We start from the raw sequence: 22,975 nt of genomic DNA, 5'->3' as shown, positions 1-22,975 counted from the left end.
TTGCGAATTGTTACAGTCTGATATAAATAATATTAGTGATTGGTGCAAAAACTGGCATTTAACCCTAAATATTTCAAAGTGCAGTGCGATATCCTTCACGAGAAAAATGCAAGTTAATGTATTCAATTATAATGTAGGGAATCAAGAAGTGAAGCGTGTTAATAAAATTAACGATCTTGGTATTATTTTTAGTAATCAAAATGGTCTGTCTTTCAATGAGCATGTGTTAAATATCGTTAACAAGGCATTTAAAACGTTAGGCTTCCTCAAAAGAAATTGCAAGAGTTTTAAATCTGTTGTCCCATTGAAAACCCTGTATTTTTCGCTTATACGATCTAGTCTAGAGTACTGCTCTGAAGTGTGGATCCCCTCACAGCAATACTTAGTTAATGCCTTAGAGCGAGTACAGATCAGATTCTCAAAATGGATTAGTAAAAAGTGTTTGGGTATCAAGCTGTCATCGACAGATTATGATTTGTTTTGTACAAATATGTGTATTGAGTCGCTTAGGTCTAGGCGCAGGTATGTCAACGCACGTCTCATATACAAATGTATCGGTAATTTCCTTGACTGTCCCAATTTACTCCAGTTGCTACCAATTCATGTTCCTTCCCGCAATACCCGACAGGCTGTCACCTTTCACTTACCCAGGTGCAGAACGGAATCACACAGGAACTCTTGGTTTATGCAGGCCCTAAGATCCCTGAACGAAATTAGCGGGATAGTGGATATATTTCACTCGTCAGCTAGTGAAATTCGCAGACATCTTATGGACACTTCATAGACAGTGTTCCTTGTATCTTGTTCTGCCCATTCAGTAACTGAAAGTTATACTTCCTTCCTTCGGTCACTTCAAAACATGTCTTTTTTTCCTTCCTAATGTGTTTTGTAAATATGTATATATTATATATTGCTTATTTATAATTAGTGGTAGTAGTAAGTTCTGTTAATATTGTTATTATTTGAATGTATTATATCATCTGTAATTGGAGAATCAATAACTCTGTTGATGATAAATAAACAAATCAAATCAAATTAATCAAACAAATCATTGTCCCGTCCTCGTACGACAAATTCGATTTCCCCTATATTAGCCTATTTTTAAATTGTATATCTCCCCCCGTCGCCCCCCTCGAACTTTTTGAAAATAAAATACTGCCCATGTTACTCATTGGCAATGTAGCTTTCTATAGGTGAAGTAAATTTTAAAATCGGTGCAGTCGTTTTTGAGTCTATCCGTTACAAACAAATATAAAACAATTTCCTGTTTATAATAGTATAGATTAGTGTAGGTGCTCACTAAGGGAGGATTTTTGGATATTCCATCGCTAAGGGGGTGAAAAGTGAGGGGGTGAATTATTGAAATGAGTATATCTAGATCTCAGCCTTAAGTTGACATAAAAATTGGTATTTGGTATCTCTTTTAAAAATATTCATTTTGGGGAAAAATCAACTGAGGGAGGGGGAGGGGTGAAAAAGGAGTTGAATTAATTTTATGAGGATAAAATATCACAAACTGAAGATGTTACGGTCGGGGTAATAGGAATTTGAAAGCTCCTTTATAAAGATACGCGTATTTTTGTTTTCGGAAAATTAACTTAAGGGGAGGTGGGTGAAAGGAAGTGAAAAATTGTAATTCCTTTTATGGGAAAACTTACCTCAAACTGAACGTTACAGGCGTGATTATTGGTATTTGGAATCTACATTAAAATGAAGGTGGTGAAGGAATTTAAAAAGTTGAATTATTTGAATGAGGATACTTTTTATTTTAAAATCAGAAGATATTAGAGGTGAAAATTTGTATTTTGAATCTCCTTTCGAAATTGTTTTTTTTTTTTTTTGTTCGCCTTGAGAGAAGACTGTTTCTCGCATGCACAGTTCTGTGTCGCATGGTCATCTTGGCCTCAAAAAGCAATACCAAAACGTGGTTTACAAAGTTTCTAGAGTAAATTAAAATCAATCTTTCGGCGAGTTTTTATACTTTCGGGAATTTCAGATAATGTTTTCGTACAATGGTTCATGGTATGGGTTACCGTAGTCACGTCCTAGTTCGTGAATTATGGGAAAGAGCTGAGTGGCCTAGTAAGTGGTCCTGAGAGTCGGGAGACCAGTTGCTACGGAATGCGCCTCGGTTTGCACGCATGAGATTTTGGGCGTGCTCTACAAATTAACGATGCGTTATTACTAATGCAGGATGAACACATTTAATATCGTCGGGAAACAAATCGTTTCAGCAAAGTTACAATTATCAGGCACGGTGATGTCTTTTGCCTGTCAATGAGTGCTGGCTCATTCTGGGATAGAGTTCTGTCGTGAGATGAGAATGGCTGCAGCTGGCAGAATGATCAGAAAGTACTGCAGTAGAAAAGGTTGTAGCGGAGGTGCTTAGCTATACCACACTTCTGTCAGTTGTCTCCGTCGTGTAATAAGAGTCTCAGTGTTACCGTGGCCCATCTCCACAGTGTCTGGCTCTATGGCTAAATGATTAGCATGGTGGCCCTTTGGTCACTGGTTCAATTCCCACGAGGGTCGGAAAGTTTAACCATTATTGGTTAATTTCGCTGGCACGAGGCTGGGTGTATGTTCCGTCTTCATTATTTCATCCTCATCACGACGCCCGACAAATTAGTTGTGCAATGTAGTAGAGTTATGGTAACGTTTCATGGAGTTATTAAACTTCAGTTGTACAATTTATAGAATATCTGTCGATTCCTCGGTCTGAAGGCTGGTTGGATTCCAAAACGCTCCACCATCAACGTCACTGAACAGGTGTGCTAGGGAAATGAAGAGCGAGATAGATTCCTGTAGCTTTCTAACAGAGCCAAGCCCACTTCTAGACAGTTCGTTACAGGGACTGGCTGCATACGGAGTGGTTTTAATAGCATCCATACTTCATTGTCAAAACTAAATAATTGAAATTGAGATAGAACTATTGAAGTACAAACTTGTTCTATCGCACTGTAAACGGTATCATAACAAATTGACTTAGGCTAAATTCGTATAATGGTTTATCAAATTGACGTTCGATAAGAACATTTTTAACAGACAAGTCATTAAATCGATGCTGGTCAAACAGTTGCTATAGTCTACTTCAAGGCTTCTTACAGGACTTCGCTTCTTCAGGTTTTTTTTTTTTTTTCAGCAGACCAAAAACGTGACAATCACAAGGGCTGTAAGGCGGATGATCTCAAGGAACCCGGAGAAAACTGCCATTATTTTGTTGCTGTGCGTAACCTTGGAACACACACACACACACACACACACACACACACATTTCTTCAGTTTTAGCGGTCAAATATTTCTTGCACAATAATCTAATCACGCCTCGTTGTATTCATTTGTACGTAACCATCAAACACGAATGTTGTTTCAACTTCTTCCTCTACTTAGCGTACACGTGACTAACCACGTCCTGAGTTGTTACTACAAACCATGCAGTGCTACCACTTCTTGGCCGTCCGGTCTGTCAGTCATTTCAGTGTTAGCTCTGTCTACGTTTCACTTGAATAACCCTAATTCATAGGTCTTGCGCCATGTAGAAGATTCTGATTAAAACTAATGGTGGTAGGACTGTAAAACATCAGTCGGATATCGCCGACATTAAATGATTCAATATATTTCAAAGAATGTGAGTTGACAAGTTCCAACTTCTATGGTTCATTTCCTTGAGTTGTTTGATAAATCTGTTGCAGGTGTGGAGGTGAGCGTGGTGGTGTTTTCCATTGTGTACGCTGTGGGCAGCGGGCTACTTGTCCTCGCTTGCATGTGGGTAAGTGTTCTCTTGTAAATCCTTGTCTTAGGATGTTGCATTTTTCGAATGTTAAGTGCTTTAACGTCGCACTGAAACATCAAAGGTTTTCGGCGACGGAAGGATGGGAAAGGGCTAGGAATGGAATGTAGTGGCTGTGGCATTTAACGATAGCCCCAGCATTTGCTTGGCGTGAAAATGGTAAACCACGGAAAACCATCTTCAAGGCTCCTGAATGCAAGCTCACAGCTACGCACTCCTAACCGCACGCCCAACTCGCTCGGTAAAACACTCTTTTAAGTGCGTCAGTCTTCCCACATACAGATGCGCCTCTTCCATTATTTCTCCACAAAATAAACCTATCTTCATATTTCTCTTTGACCCTTATTTTTTATATTCCATTTATCCACCATACTGTAACTCTTACTTCTACATTTGGAAGCCTTTCTTTCCTTAGTCTTCCCCACTTCAGCTTTCAAATTCTCTGCGTGATATTTAAATTGAATAACAAATGGGAACGGTTAAGTTTTCGGAGTGTTTGTTTTCAGGGTTGTTGTTTTACAGTATGCACGGGCAATTAGTGCTTCACGAACCAATAGTACTCTGCGTCAAGGTCTAGAACCACAAGAGATGGCACTACAGGATGTGGCTGTCCATTAGTCTGTCACTCTTTTGTATCTTAAACATGAATAACAGTCGGTGGCGGGCAATGACGTACTTTCAGTTGGAAAGTCTTCAGAACATTCACATTCAAAGCCGACGAAATCGGCGCTTAAGCGCGAATTTTATCTTGAATAGATGCATTTACTGCTATGTTTGCTTCTACTTACTTTCACAAACGAACTATTCCAAGTCAAAATACGGATCCCGTTTGAAAGAACACATGTTAGCGCTGCTGAAAACAAAGAATTGCAGTTGTAAAATAAATTGTAAAAAAGGGTCGTTTAATCTCTTTTAGTCTGAAGTACATATAAACCGTGATCAGTATTTGAGCATTGCTTTCTGATCTAAAATTCGTCAGTGACTGCACTCATTGTCAGTTTGTGCCTCCAACTACCAGTTCATTCCGAACTACATGGTACTACTGGCTTTGCGGGCTCTCACAACATGATTCAGGGTTTATCCATACACGTTATAGAGTGGAAGGCACCTCAGGAAAGGAACACAGCCGTTAGTGGATTGGAGAGAGGATTGAAAATTTGTGTTGTGTGTCGTAGCTTGCACAGTTCTCAATTAGCGTTTTTTTAAATGTATTGTGAATTACAACACAGAGGCTGTGTCTGCTACGGGTACTTGTGCGCGTACCGCGTGCTGTGTCCTGTTATTATACACCCAAAGACAAGCGTTCGTTGTAAATAATTCGTATGTCATCCCTCTTGCTTTTTTTTTTTTTTTTTTTTTTTTTTTTTTTTTAGCAAAGGAATGACATATGCAATGAACATGTGGCGCAATATTTACAACTGCGTGGACATCCGAAACGAATATTAATACGCGAAATCGAATGTTTGTATCCATTAAAGAGCTAAAATTAAAATTTTCCACCGTGCAATACATTCTTTCCACTAAATAAATTTACACCTTGCATGGAGAAAATGTAGCCCGCATGAGAATGGTGATTTAGGTTGTTATTGAAGTGTCGAACAGGCTTCCGGTCCTGAACGTCAACCTGCTTCCCCTTCTTGCATGTTTCTAGTCACATGATTAACTTCTTAACCTCCCCCTACAAGATAGATTCTCTAATCATTACATTGAGCTTGCCCGTCTGTGTTTTATTCCAGTTATGAACCAAGACAAATGCAGAGATATTTGATTAGCAGTTCTGTCCACATTGCAGTACCGCTAAGTCTTGCAGCTCGACCTGGAAGTTCGCTGAATTATTTGTTTCCACTTGCATGAAAAGTTTTCGGTATTGACAACGACATGCAAATATTTACAGTTGCAAACTCAAATATAGCAGGGTCCTTACTCTCGCATGGAGAAACGTTTATAATAAATTATAGAAAATAACTTTAGATGTTTCCTCGAACCGAACTTGCACAGAAAATTTGAGTTAACGTACTATCACTTGATGAAACGACTATGTTCCTTGATAGACATAATCTGATTGAGCGACGCGCAAACTCCCTTCGCTCTCCACAGTGACTGCTGATCATTTCATTGGCTCACATTGTCAGAATCATTCCCGCCGAAAACAGTGGTGCAACATAACGCTATTTTTTAATGCTATTTGTTCGGGACGTCGACCTATGAAGATCTTTTGCCCTTACTTGCACCATATGTGAGAAACCTGCGTGTAAATGGTGGAAGTGTAAAGTGTTGAATGTGAGGAAAGGAACGTTAAGGACGAGACAAACACCCAGTCGCCAGGCCAGGGATATTAATCATTTAGAGGAATCGAACCCGGGGCCGTCGGGCGACAGGCGGACACGTTGACCCCTACATCGCGGAGTCGGACAGCATAACGCTATGGCTTGCATTTCCTTACTCTGCTGAATTTCGTAACAAAATTATGCTCATAATATTACGAAAATTGTAGCCGTCCTAGGTTGAATAATTATATAATTTTAGGGACATTATTTCGGTTAGTAATGCTCAAAGCGTCACCTGGCTTAACTCCTATCTCATGACAACCGAAGCACTCCCATAACCTCGTTAGTGCGAGTTCGCATGACATTTCTCAGGACTGAGATGCGAGTTTCCACACTGAAAAATTCACATATTTTGACTTCCTATTTTTTAAGTTGGGGATTTATATATATCATATATTCTCGAAAAGTTCTTCGAATTGATTCGAACTCGTGACATGTAAGGAGCATTCATAGCTTTCTCTCAGACAAGCAGATTGGAGTTCTGGAATTGATCATTCGTCCAAAGAGATGGATGCGTCCACGAAATCCATATGGCCCGTAGGTCAAAAAGATGTTATTGATCGCTTTTTAAGGCCTGCAGGCTCGCGCGGAGTCCGCAAAATCTGATGATAATGGGTTGGCTACATCACCGTCAAGATTTTATAAACTAATTTATATTGTTCCTGAATGGTACAGAGGCATAACGTGCGACATTTCAGCCCTCTCGCAAGAATCCATTAACGATCGTATTTCCGTGCACGAGTTGCCATCCACTCTGTATAGGCTTCACTGTTAACAGTAGGTGGTGCTAACGAACGTCTAAATTCACTCACGACAATAAAGAACAATGAAGTAGGTCATCCTACTTGATAACCCCCAAAATTGGAAATGGGTAAAACTGGAGGTTCCGTGGCTATGATTGATACCGAAATCCGTATAAAACTACAATCTAAGAGTGCATCGATTTCTGCAGCAAATTCCAAATCACCTCAATGCCTTTCTCGGTTCTGATCAGCTGTGTGAAGCAACAAGTTACTCTCTACCCAAGATTTGAATCATACCTGAGAAAGCCGTTAAGACTGCCAACACAGCAGTGCTTCTCCTAAAATCATTAGATAAGAGGCCACACATAAAGTTTATCGTCCCAGACACTAAATTATTCTCCTTTTTCATATCATTGACACTTTTTATTGAGTGTTAATATTTCTATGAGAGTTCGATTATGTTCTCCCTTTCTTTTACAGAGAAGTCGGCGTTTAACGATTCCGTGGTTGGTGATGAGTGCTGTCAGCATTTTGTGTCAAGTTATCTCTCTGACTCTTCGTCAGCACACAAAGTCGTACAACTTGAATGACTGGGAGATGATGATTGCCATCTGGAATATCAGTGAGTTCATTAAGAATAACTTTAACTTGGGAATCCAATTGTTTCATAATTCTGAAATTATCTATTTAGAAATGAATCTCTTTCCTTTGATCTGTTCTTTGTGGTGAGGGAAAATACTGGTAGCTCAACCTCAGTACATCCACAGCTTTAAAATAGTTTTATTAATCAAGAAAAAAATTTCTTAAAATTACATTACGTAGAGAATTGCAAGTAATCAACTTCATTTTCCGTATCAAAATTTAATCACTAAGTTTTACAATATTTAACATTCTTCCACCGTTTTGATACTTTTTTGCCTTTTGGCAAATTTTTTATTTATCAACAGTACATGTTTCGTTCCTTATTTCGGAACATCCTCAGCTGTTATTGTAGCTTAGGTGAATTGCTAAGATTTAAAACATGTTAATTTGCAGGTACGGTACATTGATTCACTTAAAAACTACTAAAATTACCAATTAAATGATATTAAAAACAATGTAGAGGTTAGTGTGTTAATGTTAATCATCCGCTCTCAAAGCAAATTGATCATAAATCGTAAGTCCACATTATCGAACAGTAGAGGAAATGATCATGAAAATGGCTCGAATTCACGGCATTCTTCTGAACGAACAATTTGAGAAAGGGGTTCCTAATCGGATGCAAATATAATTTACCATGGGTTTACTTTAAACATAGAATGATTCTTCAACAGGGCCTATTTGGTTAAGACACTTGAACAGCGTTAACGACAGCGCACAGGTACTCTATCGAGGTCATAGACCGTTAAGTAAAATTTCCGAGTGTGAAAAATAAGCCTATTTGTAGATGTTACACGTATCGGTTATCTTCTTGTGAATTTTAAAAACTGTTAGGGTGACTGATAGAGTAATATGGTAGCAATAATTGTAAAATCTTCGTAAATAGTTATGTAATATGAATAATTCAACAACTTCCGAGATTAAGCCATTCGTAGTTGCTACATAGCAAAAGTGGAAGTTCCTCAACAAAATAAAATATACCAATAATAAAAATATTATAAATATTTCATTTTCATGCTTGTCATTTATTTGTTATGAAAAAGCATCTACTCGCGATGTTTCGATGACAACTTCAAAACTTTTAATTGTAAAGTTAAGGGTTGTAGTGCTCTTAAAAGGAAAATTCAGTTTGAATGAAAATATTTCATTATCTTTCTGTGTTATACAAGTCTATCAAAACTCAACGGAAAATTTTCAGATAAGCCTATGCATTCCTCTAAAGAGGAAAAAAGGATATGACAATACGGGTCCGGAAATCCATAATTGCAAAGTTATCAGACCTTTTCGTTGGTTCATAATCAACAACAGACGACACGACAGACTTTACAGGTCACCAAATATAAAACACCAGAGGTTTTAAGTCAGGGAAGCGTGTCGGCCAAGCAATTGGTCCACCTCCACGTATTCAGCCACGGGTAATACGCATGAAGTTATCTGCGGGCAAAATGGCTGAAATGTATGGAAGAACCATCATGCATGAAGTAATCAACGGAATGATGGTGGTACGTTTTCCAAGTAGTCAGGCTATGTAATACGCAAGAAATCTCTGTACTGTGGTTCTGTCCAGAAAGCCAGTCTGGAAGAATTCAGGGTCCCAGCAAGCAGTAGCCAAGAACGGGGGACAGAGAGGTAGGTCAGGCCCCACTAAAATTTAATCGCAACGGGACTACTCGTTTAACAATATTGTAACCGGTACCTCGCATTTTTTACCTGGCAATCGGTACGTGTCTGTGTGCGTGCACTCAGTAGATACAAGCTCCGGAAACTCTGTAATAATTCATTTCCGGACCTACGTTGTTATACGCTTTTAACGTACTTACGTTCCTCAACGGGGACACGGAAGGAAATGTTTAACAAGCTTTTAGTTTTTGGGTAGAACGCGTTTAGCGCCGACAGTATTTAACTTATGATTGTGTTTGTCTCAATTGACAGATAAGGATTCCTATTGCCAAAAAAAAAAAAATCAGAATTTGTGATAAATGACGTCAAACGCATACTCGGTTGTCAGTCGCTGTGTTGACTCGCGCGCTCATTTGGTTAGCTGTCGTGAATACATCGTGGACAATTGTATAGAATAGCCTATTTTAATCATGTAAAAGAAATTATTTGATTAGGATTCGGCAGAAACGTGCAGAAGAAAGTCGAGACGAAAAAAGTGAATGATAAAGGAATAAAGGAAATAAAACGAAACGAGTGTAATGGGCGTTATTATGAGAAATTAAAACAGCGAAAACAATTTACAATAAGTTCTAAAACATACTGTACTTTAGATTTCCTAACCTGTGTCTGAAAATTTCGGTGAATGGTCTCATGAAATAAAGACAACGTAAGTTACACACTAAACTCCTTTACTGGCCTTCGAAGTAATTTCCGTTAGCTACAACACACTTTTGACATCGACTGTAAAGCTGCTGGAAGCTGGCAGCAAACTCTTCTTTAGGAATCAACCGGAGACCCTTGTCACGCGTTGTTGTATACCTCCTACACTGTCTAACCGGTGGCCTTTCAGGGCCAGTTTAAGATGGGGAAACAAAAAAATCTGCCGGCGCCAAATCCGGAAAATACGGAGGGTGTGGAAGAACAGTCGCCTGGCGTTCAGCGAGAAACTGGGTCACGCGGATCGCGGTGTGCAGACGGGCATTGTCATGGAGGAGCTTCCACTGTCCACTCCGGTACAGTTCAGGCCGAACCCGTCTCATGCGTTGCAGTAGCAGTTTCGCAACTCCCTCGTAGAATTCTGCGTTGACAGGTGTACCCTGGGGTACAAATTCATTATGAATGACACCATTGCTGTCGAAAAATGCAATCAGCATTGTCTTAATCTTGGACTTTGTGCGCCGACTTTTCTTGGGAGGCGGAGAAGATGCTGAACACCACGGGATTGACTGTCTCTTGGTCTCCGGATCATACTGGTAGCACCACAACTCGCCTCTAATTATGGTTTTCAACATCTCCGGAGTTTGGTCACAAACGTCAATGAAATCTGTCGACGTTTCCATCCCAGTTTGCTTCTGTTTGTCAGGTTATGCGGTACAAACCGGGCACAAGTCGTCCGCTTTTTCAAATGTTCGTGAACAATGGTCCTTACACTGTCCTTGACTACAGGCAATTCATCTGCTATCATTCGTAAGGACAGTCGCCGATCATTCGCAAGCATCTGTCGCACTCGTTTGATGTCTGGAGATGTGCTTGTGGTTGGTCGACCCGAACGCGCCTCGTCCTCAACACCTTCCTTTCCAACTCGAAAGCATTTAAACAGTCAAAAACGCACTCACTGCTTGAGCGTGGTAAACTTGCACTAAAATTGCGTGTGTTTCCGTTGCCGTTTTGCCTAGGTGGAAGCAAAACTTCATGTTAACGCGTTGCTCCGTTTTGCACTCCATTGTGCAAAGCCACGAGTCCTCACACTGACCGCGTACGATGTGTTGCAGCGTTCAACTCCGTTTAACTGTATTGAGTTGACCGAAAGGGGGCACTTGGTGTCATGTCTCGCGATGCGTATGCGCGAGCGCATCGTCCGAACTAGCACGGTGTACAGCCTAGGCGACCATTACCGAACTTTTCAGACACAGGTTGTATAACATTCAGATAACAACAATGGAAAAGACTAGGTTTGTAGACGAAGAAGCGATGGAATCACAGGGCTATAGGATCTACAAAGGAAAACCAGGTAAGATTGATGAAAAATATGCCACATCTGGGCACAGGTTTCATAGTAAACAACAAAATGAACTCAATCATCTCCTTCTCACCTCTAAATGAAAGAACATCCACCTTAGCCTTCATAATTCAACAAAGCATGCACGATTATTAACTTCGATGCACCAACCAATGACACCAACAGAAAAGATAGAAAATTGGTTGAAAGTTTTTGGGGAGAACTAGACAATGGACAGGATACCTAAAGACCACACAACAGTCCTAACGAGGGACTGCAATGCACAAATCGGGAAAGTGCGAAAATTCAAGACCATAGTTGAATATCCAGTCCATAAGAGAACCAAAAGAAACGGAGAACGACTGATCGATCTATGCAGAAACTACAATCTAGTCCTGAAGTCCACTGCATTTAAACGCCTGCCCAGGAAAGTGAAGACATGGTGTCCGAACCCTATGATAGGGGAGTTCAAACTTGACCACGTCGCCATTAGCAGAAGTAACAAAGTGCTAAATGTCAAGTCATGAGAAGTGCCAACATTGATTCAGACCACTATTTGCCTATATTCAAAATTAATTTCATTCCTCTCACAAGACATTGATCCCATCTGCAGAAAGTCGAAAGTCCCGAGATCACTGCGACGATGTTGAAAGATAACGTTGACTGCACCAAGACCTTAGCTAACAATAAGGAGAAAAAGGATTGGCCACAACTGGAGAAGGCCATAATAGATGCGAAGTGGAACAGTAATAAGAGCAATGTTAACTACACGAACTTCTTAACAACCGGGAAACCCACCGCCAGAATCATCAAACGCTGAGGCAATACAATAAGGACATTATCGACCAGGTAGAAAGACTTTCAAAGGAATATCATAAGAGACCTCTACCAAGCCCTCAGGGCCCAAATAACCCCGTACTCATTCCTTATACTTCACCTCCGGAGCTAGGTGGGAAGATGAATATGAACAATGTGGATTTAATATCTGCCCTAGCAGAATATTTACACAACCTCCTCAATTCAGAGGAACCCAGAGATAAACTACTCTTTAAAATAATTTTCCTAACCCAAATTCCCTCCCACGAACGAAAGAGATCCGGAAAGTCATTTCCAAGCTTAAGTCCAACAAAGCAGGGGGTGAAGATGGTATCATCGCAGAATTGTGGAAATATGCAGACGAAGATTCAATTCAATGTATTCTTGAGATTATATCTGGCACGTGGATAACAGAGATTGGACCTCGGCTATCATCCACCCTGTGCACCAAAAGGGAGAAAAGTCTGATTTAAAGAATTACAGAGGAATCTCGCTCATCTCGGTGACTTAAAAGATCTTTACCAAGATGCTTCTCTAAAGATTACAAGCTCAATTGGATTTCTGCATTGGAGAGTATAAAGGCGCATTTAGGAAATCAATATCACGAGTAGCAGAGATCTTGAACGTCAACTATTCTCGCTTACAAGAATATGATCTCTTCACACTCTGTGACAATTTTCGTTGACTTCCAGAAAGCTTATGATTCCATGGATAGACGATCTCTTTCGGACCCTTGCTGAATTGAGATTGGATAAGACATTGAATCTAGTAAAGGCTACTTTCACAAACACCAAGTCAAAGTTAAAATTCGGAGGCGGAGCTATCCAAAAGCTTTGATATCAGAACAGGTGTTAGGCAAGGGGATGGTTTATCCCCTATTCTCTTCATCTGCATGCTATAGAAAGTCATTCGCAAATGGACGAGAACTCTACCAGACAACTCTGGGTTGAGAATCTGTTTCAAGAAGGACAAGTTAAACATCAGTTGCCTGGCCTTCGCAGATGACCTCACACTCCTAGCATCAAGTATGGAGGAAGCTACACACAAACACTTCCCTCACCGAGCTCGATAGCTGCAGTCGCTTAAGTGCGGCCAGTATCCAGTATTCGGGAGATAGTAGGTTCGAATCCCACTGTCGGCAGCCCTGAAGATGGTTTTCCGTGGTTTCCCATTTTCACACCAGGCAAATGCTGGGGCTGTACCTTAAGGCCACGGCCGCTTCCTTCCCACTCCTAGCCCTTCCCTGTCCCATCGTCGCCATAAGACCTATCTGTGTTGGTGCGACGTAAAGCAAATAGCAAAAAAAAAAAAATTAAAAAAAAATTCTTCCCTCAGTCAAATAGCAGCTCAAGTTCGGTTGAGGATTGTCGTGAACAAAACGGGACTTAATCACTATCAGATGCACCAAACTGAATCCCACATGGGGATACAGTAGTAAAGAAGACTTAACTCCTACAGATATCTCGGAGAATGGATAACCTCGAATGTTAGTGAAGATCTAGCCATGAAAGCCAGGTGTACCAAACTGGAGAGAACTGTCCATATCTGAAGGAACGTTTTCAAGTCCAAATCCCTTTCCCTTCGCCTCAAACTTCGACACTATGAAACCGCAGTAAGACCTTTGATACCGTATGCCTCAGAATGCTTGAACATGGTTAAAAAGGGACCACTCAGGAATATGGGACCGATAGAACGAAAGATCCTGAGAAAAATCATGGGCCCCATTAACGAGGGAGGTGAATACAGAATTAAGCATAATAACGAGCGTTACCAACATTTAGACCATAGCATCAGCCATAAGAAAGAGGAGACTTATGTTCTATGGTCACATAGAATGAACAAGACTGACCTCACGAATCTTCAACACCATTTCTGGAGGGAACGGGACAAATTCTAAATGGAGGAAACTGGTTCGAAAAGACCTGGAATTTTTAAATAGTCTATATTCAGCAGGGATAAATTTAAAAGGCTGATCAGAACATCAGATACTCTCCGGTAACTGACAGATAACACTGCGTCCTGGAGTGGGAGTGCAGTGGACTCAGGAAAGAAACCCACATCACAAAGACGAAAGAATACTGGGCGAAGAAGAAAGCTCGCCAGAGTTAGGAACCACGTGGTGCAAGGGGCCTCAACGAAACAAGTAGTAACTACTTTGAAGTAAATGAAGGTGCATCCACATAAAGTACAACTTTGTTAGACGAAAATGAAAGTGAACCATTGGATTTGAAAATTTCACAATTGGATGTGACTGAAGAAATGTCTTTTATTTGTAATAGGTGTACGAAACCCTGCGGCCGTTACAGTAGTGACCGCCTACCGCCCATGTTTTCTCTGTACGAGGAATTCGCTCCTGAAATGTTGCCGTGGAGTTCTGACACCTGGTAGATGGCTATACAGCGTGGCCTCTGAGTGCACGCACCGGTGCAGAGGACGACTTCGCTAGGTTGGCCAGAGTGCAGACCCTCAATCCTCGATATTGAGCAATAGCGTTGTTCCACGAACCTACTACGCTAGCGTAGCAGGGGAAGAGGTGATACTCCCACGTGGCGCGTCCCAGGTGGCGGATAGGGGGGTCCTAACCGGCTTGCCGGCGGACTTGAGGGAAATAAAATACCTCTCGCGGACCAAACACACAACCCCCTGTGGGTGGGGGCGCAGACGAAATATACACCCACGATATCCCCTGCCTGTCGTAAGAGGCGACTAAAAGGGGCGACCGAGGGATGATACTATTAGAACCCTGAAACTCCTTGTGATTAGAAGCAAACGAGAGCGCGACGGCTTTTACAGTATCTGTGACTAGTAGCCCTGTATGAGACACCATGGGATGACGGAGCCCATGGTTCTGCCTCGCCTATGATTAGTAAACACAATATGAAGAACACCACGGGTTAGTACGAGTCCCTGTGATTAGTACACTTAGGTGATGAACACCATTGGTTTGCGTTGCCTGTATACTAAATGGCGCCGCAATGTGCGGAACACCGTAGGTCTCAAATACATGTGCGAATTTCATTACCTGTGAGTACTACCGTAATGTGTGGAATACCGCGAGTCTACGCTACTCTTGATTAGTACCGCAACATGACAAATACCATGTGCGCCGTTCCCGCGTCCAGGTAGGGTCGCGTAAGATCCAGACTAGCTCGAACATTATATCAATTTCCAAATACAGACGAATTTCCGTGCTATGGATTCCGTATCGAGAGAAAACACCGTCGTGGTAGACTGTCGGATAAACAAACCCTACGCAACGGACGTCTCCTAGTCGCGAATCCGGTTCGTTTTCGACATATCATGGCCTAATTCTTAATTTAAATTCACTTAAAAACTAAATACTTATCCTAGGAAGTCACTGAAAGAAATAATTAATTTTATACAATACTATTTATTAAACTAAAGAATGTCTTGAAAAAATATTTGAAGTATCTTGAATAGCATTAAAGAAATAAGACTGACGTCGCATCTCAATTACTTTCCAAGTATTTTAAATTAGAGGCCTCCAACAAATTAATAAGAAGAAAACATGTTCAAAATATTTCGTTTTGATTGAGAGCTATAGAAAATGTCAGACGCGAACTATTTACGTTTATTAAAGTGTAGATAAAATGAAAACCACGCTTTTATATCTTTCATTCATCACATAATTTGGTTGAAATAACTTTCACTTGGTTTAATTAAGTATTCCCTAATCAATTCACAGTATGATAAACTCATTTGCCAGTAGCTAACACGTTGTCATCATGAATATCATTTGTTAAAGAAAACTTATCAAATATCGCAAACATTTCACATGTTCTAAACTTGTCAAAGTTCTCAATGTATTTCACTTGTACGAAGAATAGGTAGCTCTATAAGTCATTCCTCCATTTAAAAGTAAATTATCGAAATGCCATTACTGTTATTAGTTGAATTGCTCATTAAAAGTTAATATTAACTTCAAAAAAATATATTTAAGTGTGCCAATTCAGTAATTATATATGCCCTGATATTCAGCTATCACTCACATCTGACAAGTAGATAATGTAATTCAACTAGATATTAAATAATCTGGTTTGTAAGAACTCTAACATTCACCATCAACTTTCAGTCATGCATAATGTCACTAGTGATATCATATAATGCAAATGAATAAGCTTCTAAACTTGTCTTATAAGAATGAACATATCTGTGGTTACGAATTCGTACAGAAATAGGTTTCATTTGTGCTATCATCCCTATTTAGAATTATTTTCGATTATCACATAAGCAGTTGTTAAGATAGGATCGTAAGTGGTACTATGAGACTTCCTGAAGACGTAACATACATTTGATAATCGATTATTATTCTTTTCCACGAATTGCGTCAATTAACCTAATTTCACTGCTAAAATTATCTCTCTTCATTTACGATGAAGCAATAATCACCAACGTTATTCCTCATAATATTCTACCATTGTTCATACATAAATCATCCATTTCATATTACACATCTCATATTTCCTCCTATATTACCATAACATAATTCATTTTAACTTGACGCATGTTACACTCATCGTTAATCATCTACCTAAATATTCTATCTTCTCAAATTTTCTTCAAATTCCATAAATTATTTTGTCTTCCTACGACATTATAATCTGTATACGATCTCATTTCATCTCAGCTTAACAGTACATGCCCTAATGTTCACCAAAATATCGCATAATATTGCATTTACACCAATAACCTCTTTTCATTCAACATTGGCAACATTACGAACGCAAAAATTAATTCATCACGGGTTAATCACTTCCTACACCAATGGACTTGTCTTTCATGTTAGATTACCTAATAACCTCTGATACTGTATATTCGGTTGACTATTCACGTAACATCACTCCTTTAGGAAATTAAAATAGCACTTCCCATAACTTTTTCAAGTAAGGAACATAAATATAAAAATGGCACTTTCAAAACAAATATTATCTGAATTACTTACGAGAAGAATGATCTTATAAACTTATATTTTCCTCCTGGCTAGGACATGCAGTGTTCGGGTTCACGGCATCGTATCAGCCTCTCGGAAATGTTGGGGATGGTCTTTGCTTATCTCCGGTACACATGGGCTTGACTTGTCATTCGTGTCGCCATCGTCTAGGTAGCCTCCGCCTCTGTTCTTCTAGTACATGACGTAGTTGGTTTCTTGTGCAGTGGAAATAGAAAAGCACAACATGGTAATTTTCGTCATCTTCTGCGTACAAAGCCTACTATGATCTATTGATAATCTGTAACTGCTTCTTATGATATCTTATGCTTTAGAGTCTCAATATGTCTAGCAAGGCTTCAATTGAACCGTAATATAATCTTTATATATCTTGTGCAATAAACATTATTCCGTAACTTAAGATTTAATTCCTTTCGTTATGTACGTCGTCTTGCCACTATCTCATGACGTAGCACTGAGGTAATCTGCCAATTAGCTCGTGCAGTTTTATATTACGAAGTATTATAAATTTTATATCGCCGATGACTTGTCCTGCCCGTGTAGATGACTATTATTTCTCTCTATATTTCTTCTCAATCAGCTCTTTTCTAGTTGATTCGTGTAGGTAGCGCTTTGCCGGTATGTCTCCAGTGAATTTCGAATTTTTTATCAATAATAAATTTTAACAATATTCTGAAGTCTTTTCTCACCGCCTTCTATAATTTCTTCCCTTTTACCTGATGAAAATATCATTCTCTTAACATTTATGAACACGTTGACATTTTATTTCTGGCGTTCTTACGGCAGTCGCCATTTTTGCTCCAGATAAACTTCATTGCAAACAGTGAAATGGCACACATGGTTCTACTTTTCTAGCGATAAGTACCATTATGACGGGCCGATGACTAGGATTTTGGACTCCTTTTAACTACAAGCATCATGGATTCAGTATCGTGCTATAGAAGCAGTCCGTTGGTCGTTTTAAATTCATATCCATCCATTCATTCTTCGTCCTCACGTTTTGAATTGTGGTCAATGGAGGATTTTGGCTTTTTGTAATTTCATTTCGTCTCATTTCGTACCATTAGGGGCAGATGGCCTAGATGTTAGGCCCCTTTAAACAAGCATCAATCATCAATAGCGCTGTTTCTCTTTCCCTACTCCTATCTCTCTCGCTCCACCTGTCTCCCCCTTTCTCACTTGCTCCACAGCGCTCATCTGAACCGAATTGAGCCGAGCTTAGCCGAGTCTCCCAGAGACAAAACGCTGGTCCGAGGAAAACAGTCGGACCGATGCACGGTGCACAGAACCTCTGCGCCTCGGTTTGCATGCGTGAGATTTTGGGCGTTTGAGAGGCCCTGCTGTAAAGGATGCTTCCCAGTACAAGACCGATGGGAAGGAGTAAAGTTGCAAAACTAGCACCAAAGTCCAATCTGTTTATAAAATCAGTGCTCGCGCACTTCAAATGTTGGCCTCATACTTGGCTTTCATCTCTGATTAGGTATTCAAAGTCGAAAATGCGCTTAGTTCAATTAGTCTCGTCTTATACGACATCGCTGGAAAGCGGCTTAACAGAATTTCTTGAAACTCTATACTTCAGTTCAGGTATAGTCGGGTTGTGCACTATTCTATATATATTATTCGATTAGTGTATAAAGGTGTAGCGATACTGAGGGATCGAAACAAGAAAGGTAATATTTTTATTAATATCAGATGGATCGAAAAACTTCACATAATGCAAGTTTTGCGAAATATAATTCCGATAGTTTGTTTCATGTGAGGAATAATACCAGGTATGTTTTAAGATTTTGGCCAATAAGCTGGACTTATGTTTGAATGTCCTAATAAAATGTAATGTAGCACTGAATGTCTTGTTACTGGGGTAGACCAACTGTATTTTCTGCATCCACTAGACTCATTGTAAGCCTATCACTACTGAATGGATTATGAAGATGAATTTTTCTCACTAACACGTAAACAAAGCGTACATCAGGTTTTTCCTTTCGAAGTCTAAATAGTTTGTACGAATTAACTATTGAAACGCGATATTTAATATATAGTCTAATGCAACCGAACTTTTTCTTTCAGTTGTCTGTCTTGGGATCTGGACCTTAGTATTCAAGACACAAAAGCGATGGGCTGGACTTCGCAGAAACGCAGCAGCGTCCTCGGTGACTTACTCTGTCGAGGATGCAGAGTCTTCAGCCACTACGCCTTTGCTCGGCAGTTCGGAACAGACTGCTGCAGGTAGTCACGGGGCGCTAGGACAACGAGATGCTCCTCTGGACAATGTACAAGACACGAAGTTGTCATTAGATATGGAGCCTGCTACTGCAGGGAGTCACCAGGCTCTAGGACAGCAAGATGCTCCTCTGGACAAAGTAAAAGACACGACGTCATTAGAATCAGACTCTGCTGCTGCAGAGAGTCGCCAAGTGCTAGGACAAACAGATACTCCTCTGGATAAAGTACAAGATGCGACGTTGACATTGGATACGAAGCCTGATGCTACAGGAAGTCACCAGGCGCAAGGGCAAAAAGATGCTCCTGTGGACAGTGTACAAGACGCCAAGTCGTCGTTGGATGATCCTGTCGTCTCTCAAGTCGCTCCTGCTCAACGTACCAGTTAGGGCCTACCATATTACCTTCGAATTCCTCTATTATATTAAACCACTCTACTTACTAGAATTCATTATAATATGGTTTCTAAAATACATTCTGTTGTAGTATTCCCTAGTTCTAAATATTATTCTTAATAAAAGTAAAGTGAAAATCTTCTGAAAAATCGACTTGATTATCAAAATGAAATATGCGCGAGGCAAAGTTATTTCGTAATTGAAACTATCGTGAATTAAAACTTGTAATCAAGATAGCTCTTTTGTCTACGCGTCCTTAACATAGTAAGGTTCGAGAGAGTGAGCAAAATGTATTTAATATGGTACTGATTTTCTTGGGTGTTCAGGAATCTTATTTGGATTATACCTCCGGAAATTGTTACGTGAAGGTGAAGAAAGTATCACTTTATGAAGGCAATATTTATACAGCTTAGCTATAATCTTAATACATATTCATACAATTTAACCATAGGGCGAAGAACTGTTGTATCCCAGACACATGTTACATTAAAATAAACCATTTTGTAGGAAAATCCAATGAACGATTGCTTCGAAAGTAATAAGGAAATTCCAAATAATTTTCTCATATTTAGCTATTTGATGGATAAGTCTTTTTCTAGCACCAGCTTAGTCCATTTATGTATTTCACTCAACATGAATAACTCTTATCAGGTAGCATTATTTCACATGTTTCCGCCCTATACAGTAAGTGTTAACACCAGAAATCAGGAGTTGGTGTACCCGTACCGATAAACACGTTCTGGAGATCGGTAAACCTGTATTATAAGAACTATATTATAAAAGTCGAAATATATTCTGCATGATGTGTGTATATATATAACATTATCTGTTTAGATTGTTAAAAATTTGTTTTAACATTATTTAAGGAATCAATTGGTTTTATAGTTTCATGCATATTGTATATGATGTTGATCTGAACCAGTGAAAAGAAATTGAAAAGTTGAATAAATTATTGATTATTTTTAGAATATCAGTGGATGTTTTCTCATTCATTTACAATGCTGCTTGATTTCCTGAGAATTTATTTCCAAATAATAAATTATACGATTTAATACAGATTTTCAGGAGAGCAATTGGGAAAAAATATGATGAATAGTTTACTAGGATATAGTAGTTACCCAAATTCGCAATATCTTTCTCAAACCCAAATTCCCAATTCAATGTCTTCTGGGGTGCAACGTATTTGGGGGAGCAAGAAATTGCTACTGCAAGGGAAAAAGCGTATTGGTATTCGTTAAAATCTTCGAAATATATTAGTGAATAAATTTAAATAAAGAGAATAAGACAAGGAGCCATAACATAAGGAGCCGTTTGCTATAACTCCCTTGGCGCCAAACGTTTAGCTGGCTTGTCTGTTAAAAACATGCTTCAGTAAACCAATAAATATTTCTTCGTAATATTTCGTACAGTAGCGTAAAAGTTTCATAGACATTTTGGTATATATTCAACGTCTTTCTCTTATTGATTCAGGACAGAGTACTTTGCCACATTTTTCCAAATTAAATGTTAATAATCTGATGTTCTCATTGCTAAATTACCGAAGTAATATATTTCCCTAGCGTTGTTTTCCCAAATATATTTTGCCAATTTTTTCCGCGATTTTTTTGCACTTTTGCAAAGCATGTGGACGAGCTGCAATACGTTTGACCAACATGTCCCACACGGATTTAAGTCCGGGGGAACGAGCAGGCCAGCCCATTCGCCGAATATAAAGTTCCAAGAGCTCCTACACCTGCGATGTTCGATGCTCTCGTGCGTTGTCATCCATAAAAATGAAGTCGGGGAGAATTGCACCCCTGAAAAGACGTACATGCAAAGGTTTACACAGTCGCAATAACTGACCGGTAAGTGTACCCCGTTCAATGATTTGGAGGTCGGTACGCCCATGCAACGTAATGCCTACCCACACCATAACAAGTGGGCCACCAAAATGATCATGTTCGATAATATTCCTGGGTGCATTACGTGTTTCTCACTTCTCTCCAGATGAGGGTACATCTAGAATCACTACTTGGACTGAATCTGCTATCATCCGACAAGAGCACGTGACCGCACACATCGTCGGTCCAGTCCTGATACTCTTGGTAGTGATGGGCAGTCTGAGACGAGATCTCGAGATTTCTCTCGATTTCTCGAGACTAGCGCAGGCATTATTTCTCTCCAGAAATTTCGAGAAATCTCGAGAGCGTTGTCCCCACAATGTGCGGGGAGCAGCGTGTCGTAGGCCTGCAGGTGGTCGGAGCTGAATGTTATTTGTTCCGAATATGCGAATAGCCAACCACGGGCCTTCTCATTTTCGTAAATACGTGTCAACAAGCGACTAGGACGTTCATTCATACAGAGGTCTATTTTGACGCAGTATAACATAATTATAAAGGATACGCATTCGGGCATTGTATGCACTGGTAGGTACATGTAACTGGATACTAGAGGTGTGCATTATTCGAACTCTAGACGAGGCAAGATGCGCCTTGCTGCATATGCAACCATCATTACTCATGAGTAGAATGTGGAATCTAAATTGCTACAGAGTATTCGCGTCATAACCAGGTAGGTACCGTACTTCGATATGACGGTGCAATGTGAACTGTGTCCAATTGTACGCGACAACTTGAAGACGATGTCCGAAACGCAACGTAAGTCGTGGATGTCGGTTATTTTTAAGAGATGTCACATAGCACAGCCCACTGTGTTGCTTATTCAAAAGAAGTAAAATACATCGGCAGAAATACTTCTGGGATGATCCGGCACTTACAAACGCATAATATCAATGAAGAGGAATCGTCACAGAACACCTCCGGTCCCGGTCTGAATCGCAAGAAACTACCCTGCCGACAACGATTGTGAGGCATCCGGGTAGGATTACATCCTAATAACAATTATTAACAAATTAAACGGGTTATTCAGGTAAGAAGTCCACCTGACATAACTCGTGAACAGTTTAAGATACTGGCATTCTGTATTCAGTTTCGTTGATGGTAAGGAGCTCATAGTTCAACATGCAGTGATTTCATAGGATTTTGACAAAATTTATCGTCATACACGTCTCCATGTGATAACTGCTGATAACTATCCAGTTTACGCTCGTAGTTACTGGGACGTCTCACAGCTCGCAGCACACGAGAATCGGTCTCGAGAGCGTTGCCCAACACCCCTGTTACACGTTCCACTCATGTGTAATGGGGGTTGCGTATGTAGCAAAGCACATCTTCCCCGTCTCAGGTTCGAATAATGCACGCCTCTAGTATCCAAGTGGGTGTACATCCTATCTAGTTATTCACAAATTATGCAGGGTTGTTCAGCTAAGATGTCCACCCCAAATAAGTCGCGAACAGTTTAAGATATTGACATTCTGTTTCCACTTTAGTTAATGGTATTAAGGGGTTCATAGTTGAACATGCAGTACTTTTCCAGGCTT

General features: G+C 39.9%; 1 protein-coding gene across 5 annotated transcripts in view; it reads left to right on the top strand.

Annotated features, from left to right (window-relative positions):
• The window catches only part of LOC136867235 (uncharacterized), a 93,754-nt gene extending 73,237 nt beyond the window's left edge, over positions 1–20,517 (top strand). For all 5 annotated transcript variants that reach the window (XM_067144376.2, XM_067144375.2, XM_068227055.1 and 2 more), the window contains 3 exons: positions 3,693–3,769; positions 7,341–7,482; positions 19,010–20,517. In XM_067144376.2, coding sequence (XP_067000477.2) covers positions 3,693–3,769; positions 7,341–7,482; positions 19,010–19,551 — 761 coding nt within the window. In that variant the 3' untranslated portion in view covers positions 19,552–20,517. The remainder of the gene's footprint in view (positions 1–3,692; positions 3,770–7,340; positions 7,483–19,009) is intronic.
• The last annotated feature ends 2,458 nt before the right edge of the window (positions 20,518–22,975 follow it).

This window comes from Anabrus simplex, chromosome 3 (genome assembly GCF_040414725.1).
Source record: "Anabrus simplex isolate iqAnaSimp1 chromosome 3, ASM4041472v1, whole genome shotgun sequence".
Classification (NCBI taxonomy): domain Eukaryota; kingdom Metazoa; phylum Arthropoda; class Insecta; order Orthoptera; family Tettigoniidae; genus Anabrus; species Anabrus simplex.
The sequence above is the reverse complement of the archived record's forward strand: the minus strand, read 5'-3'. Positions and strand labels throughout refer to the sequence as shown.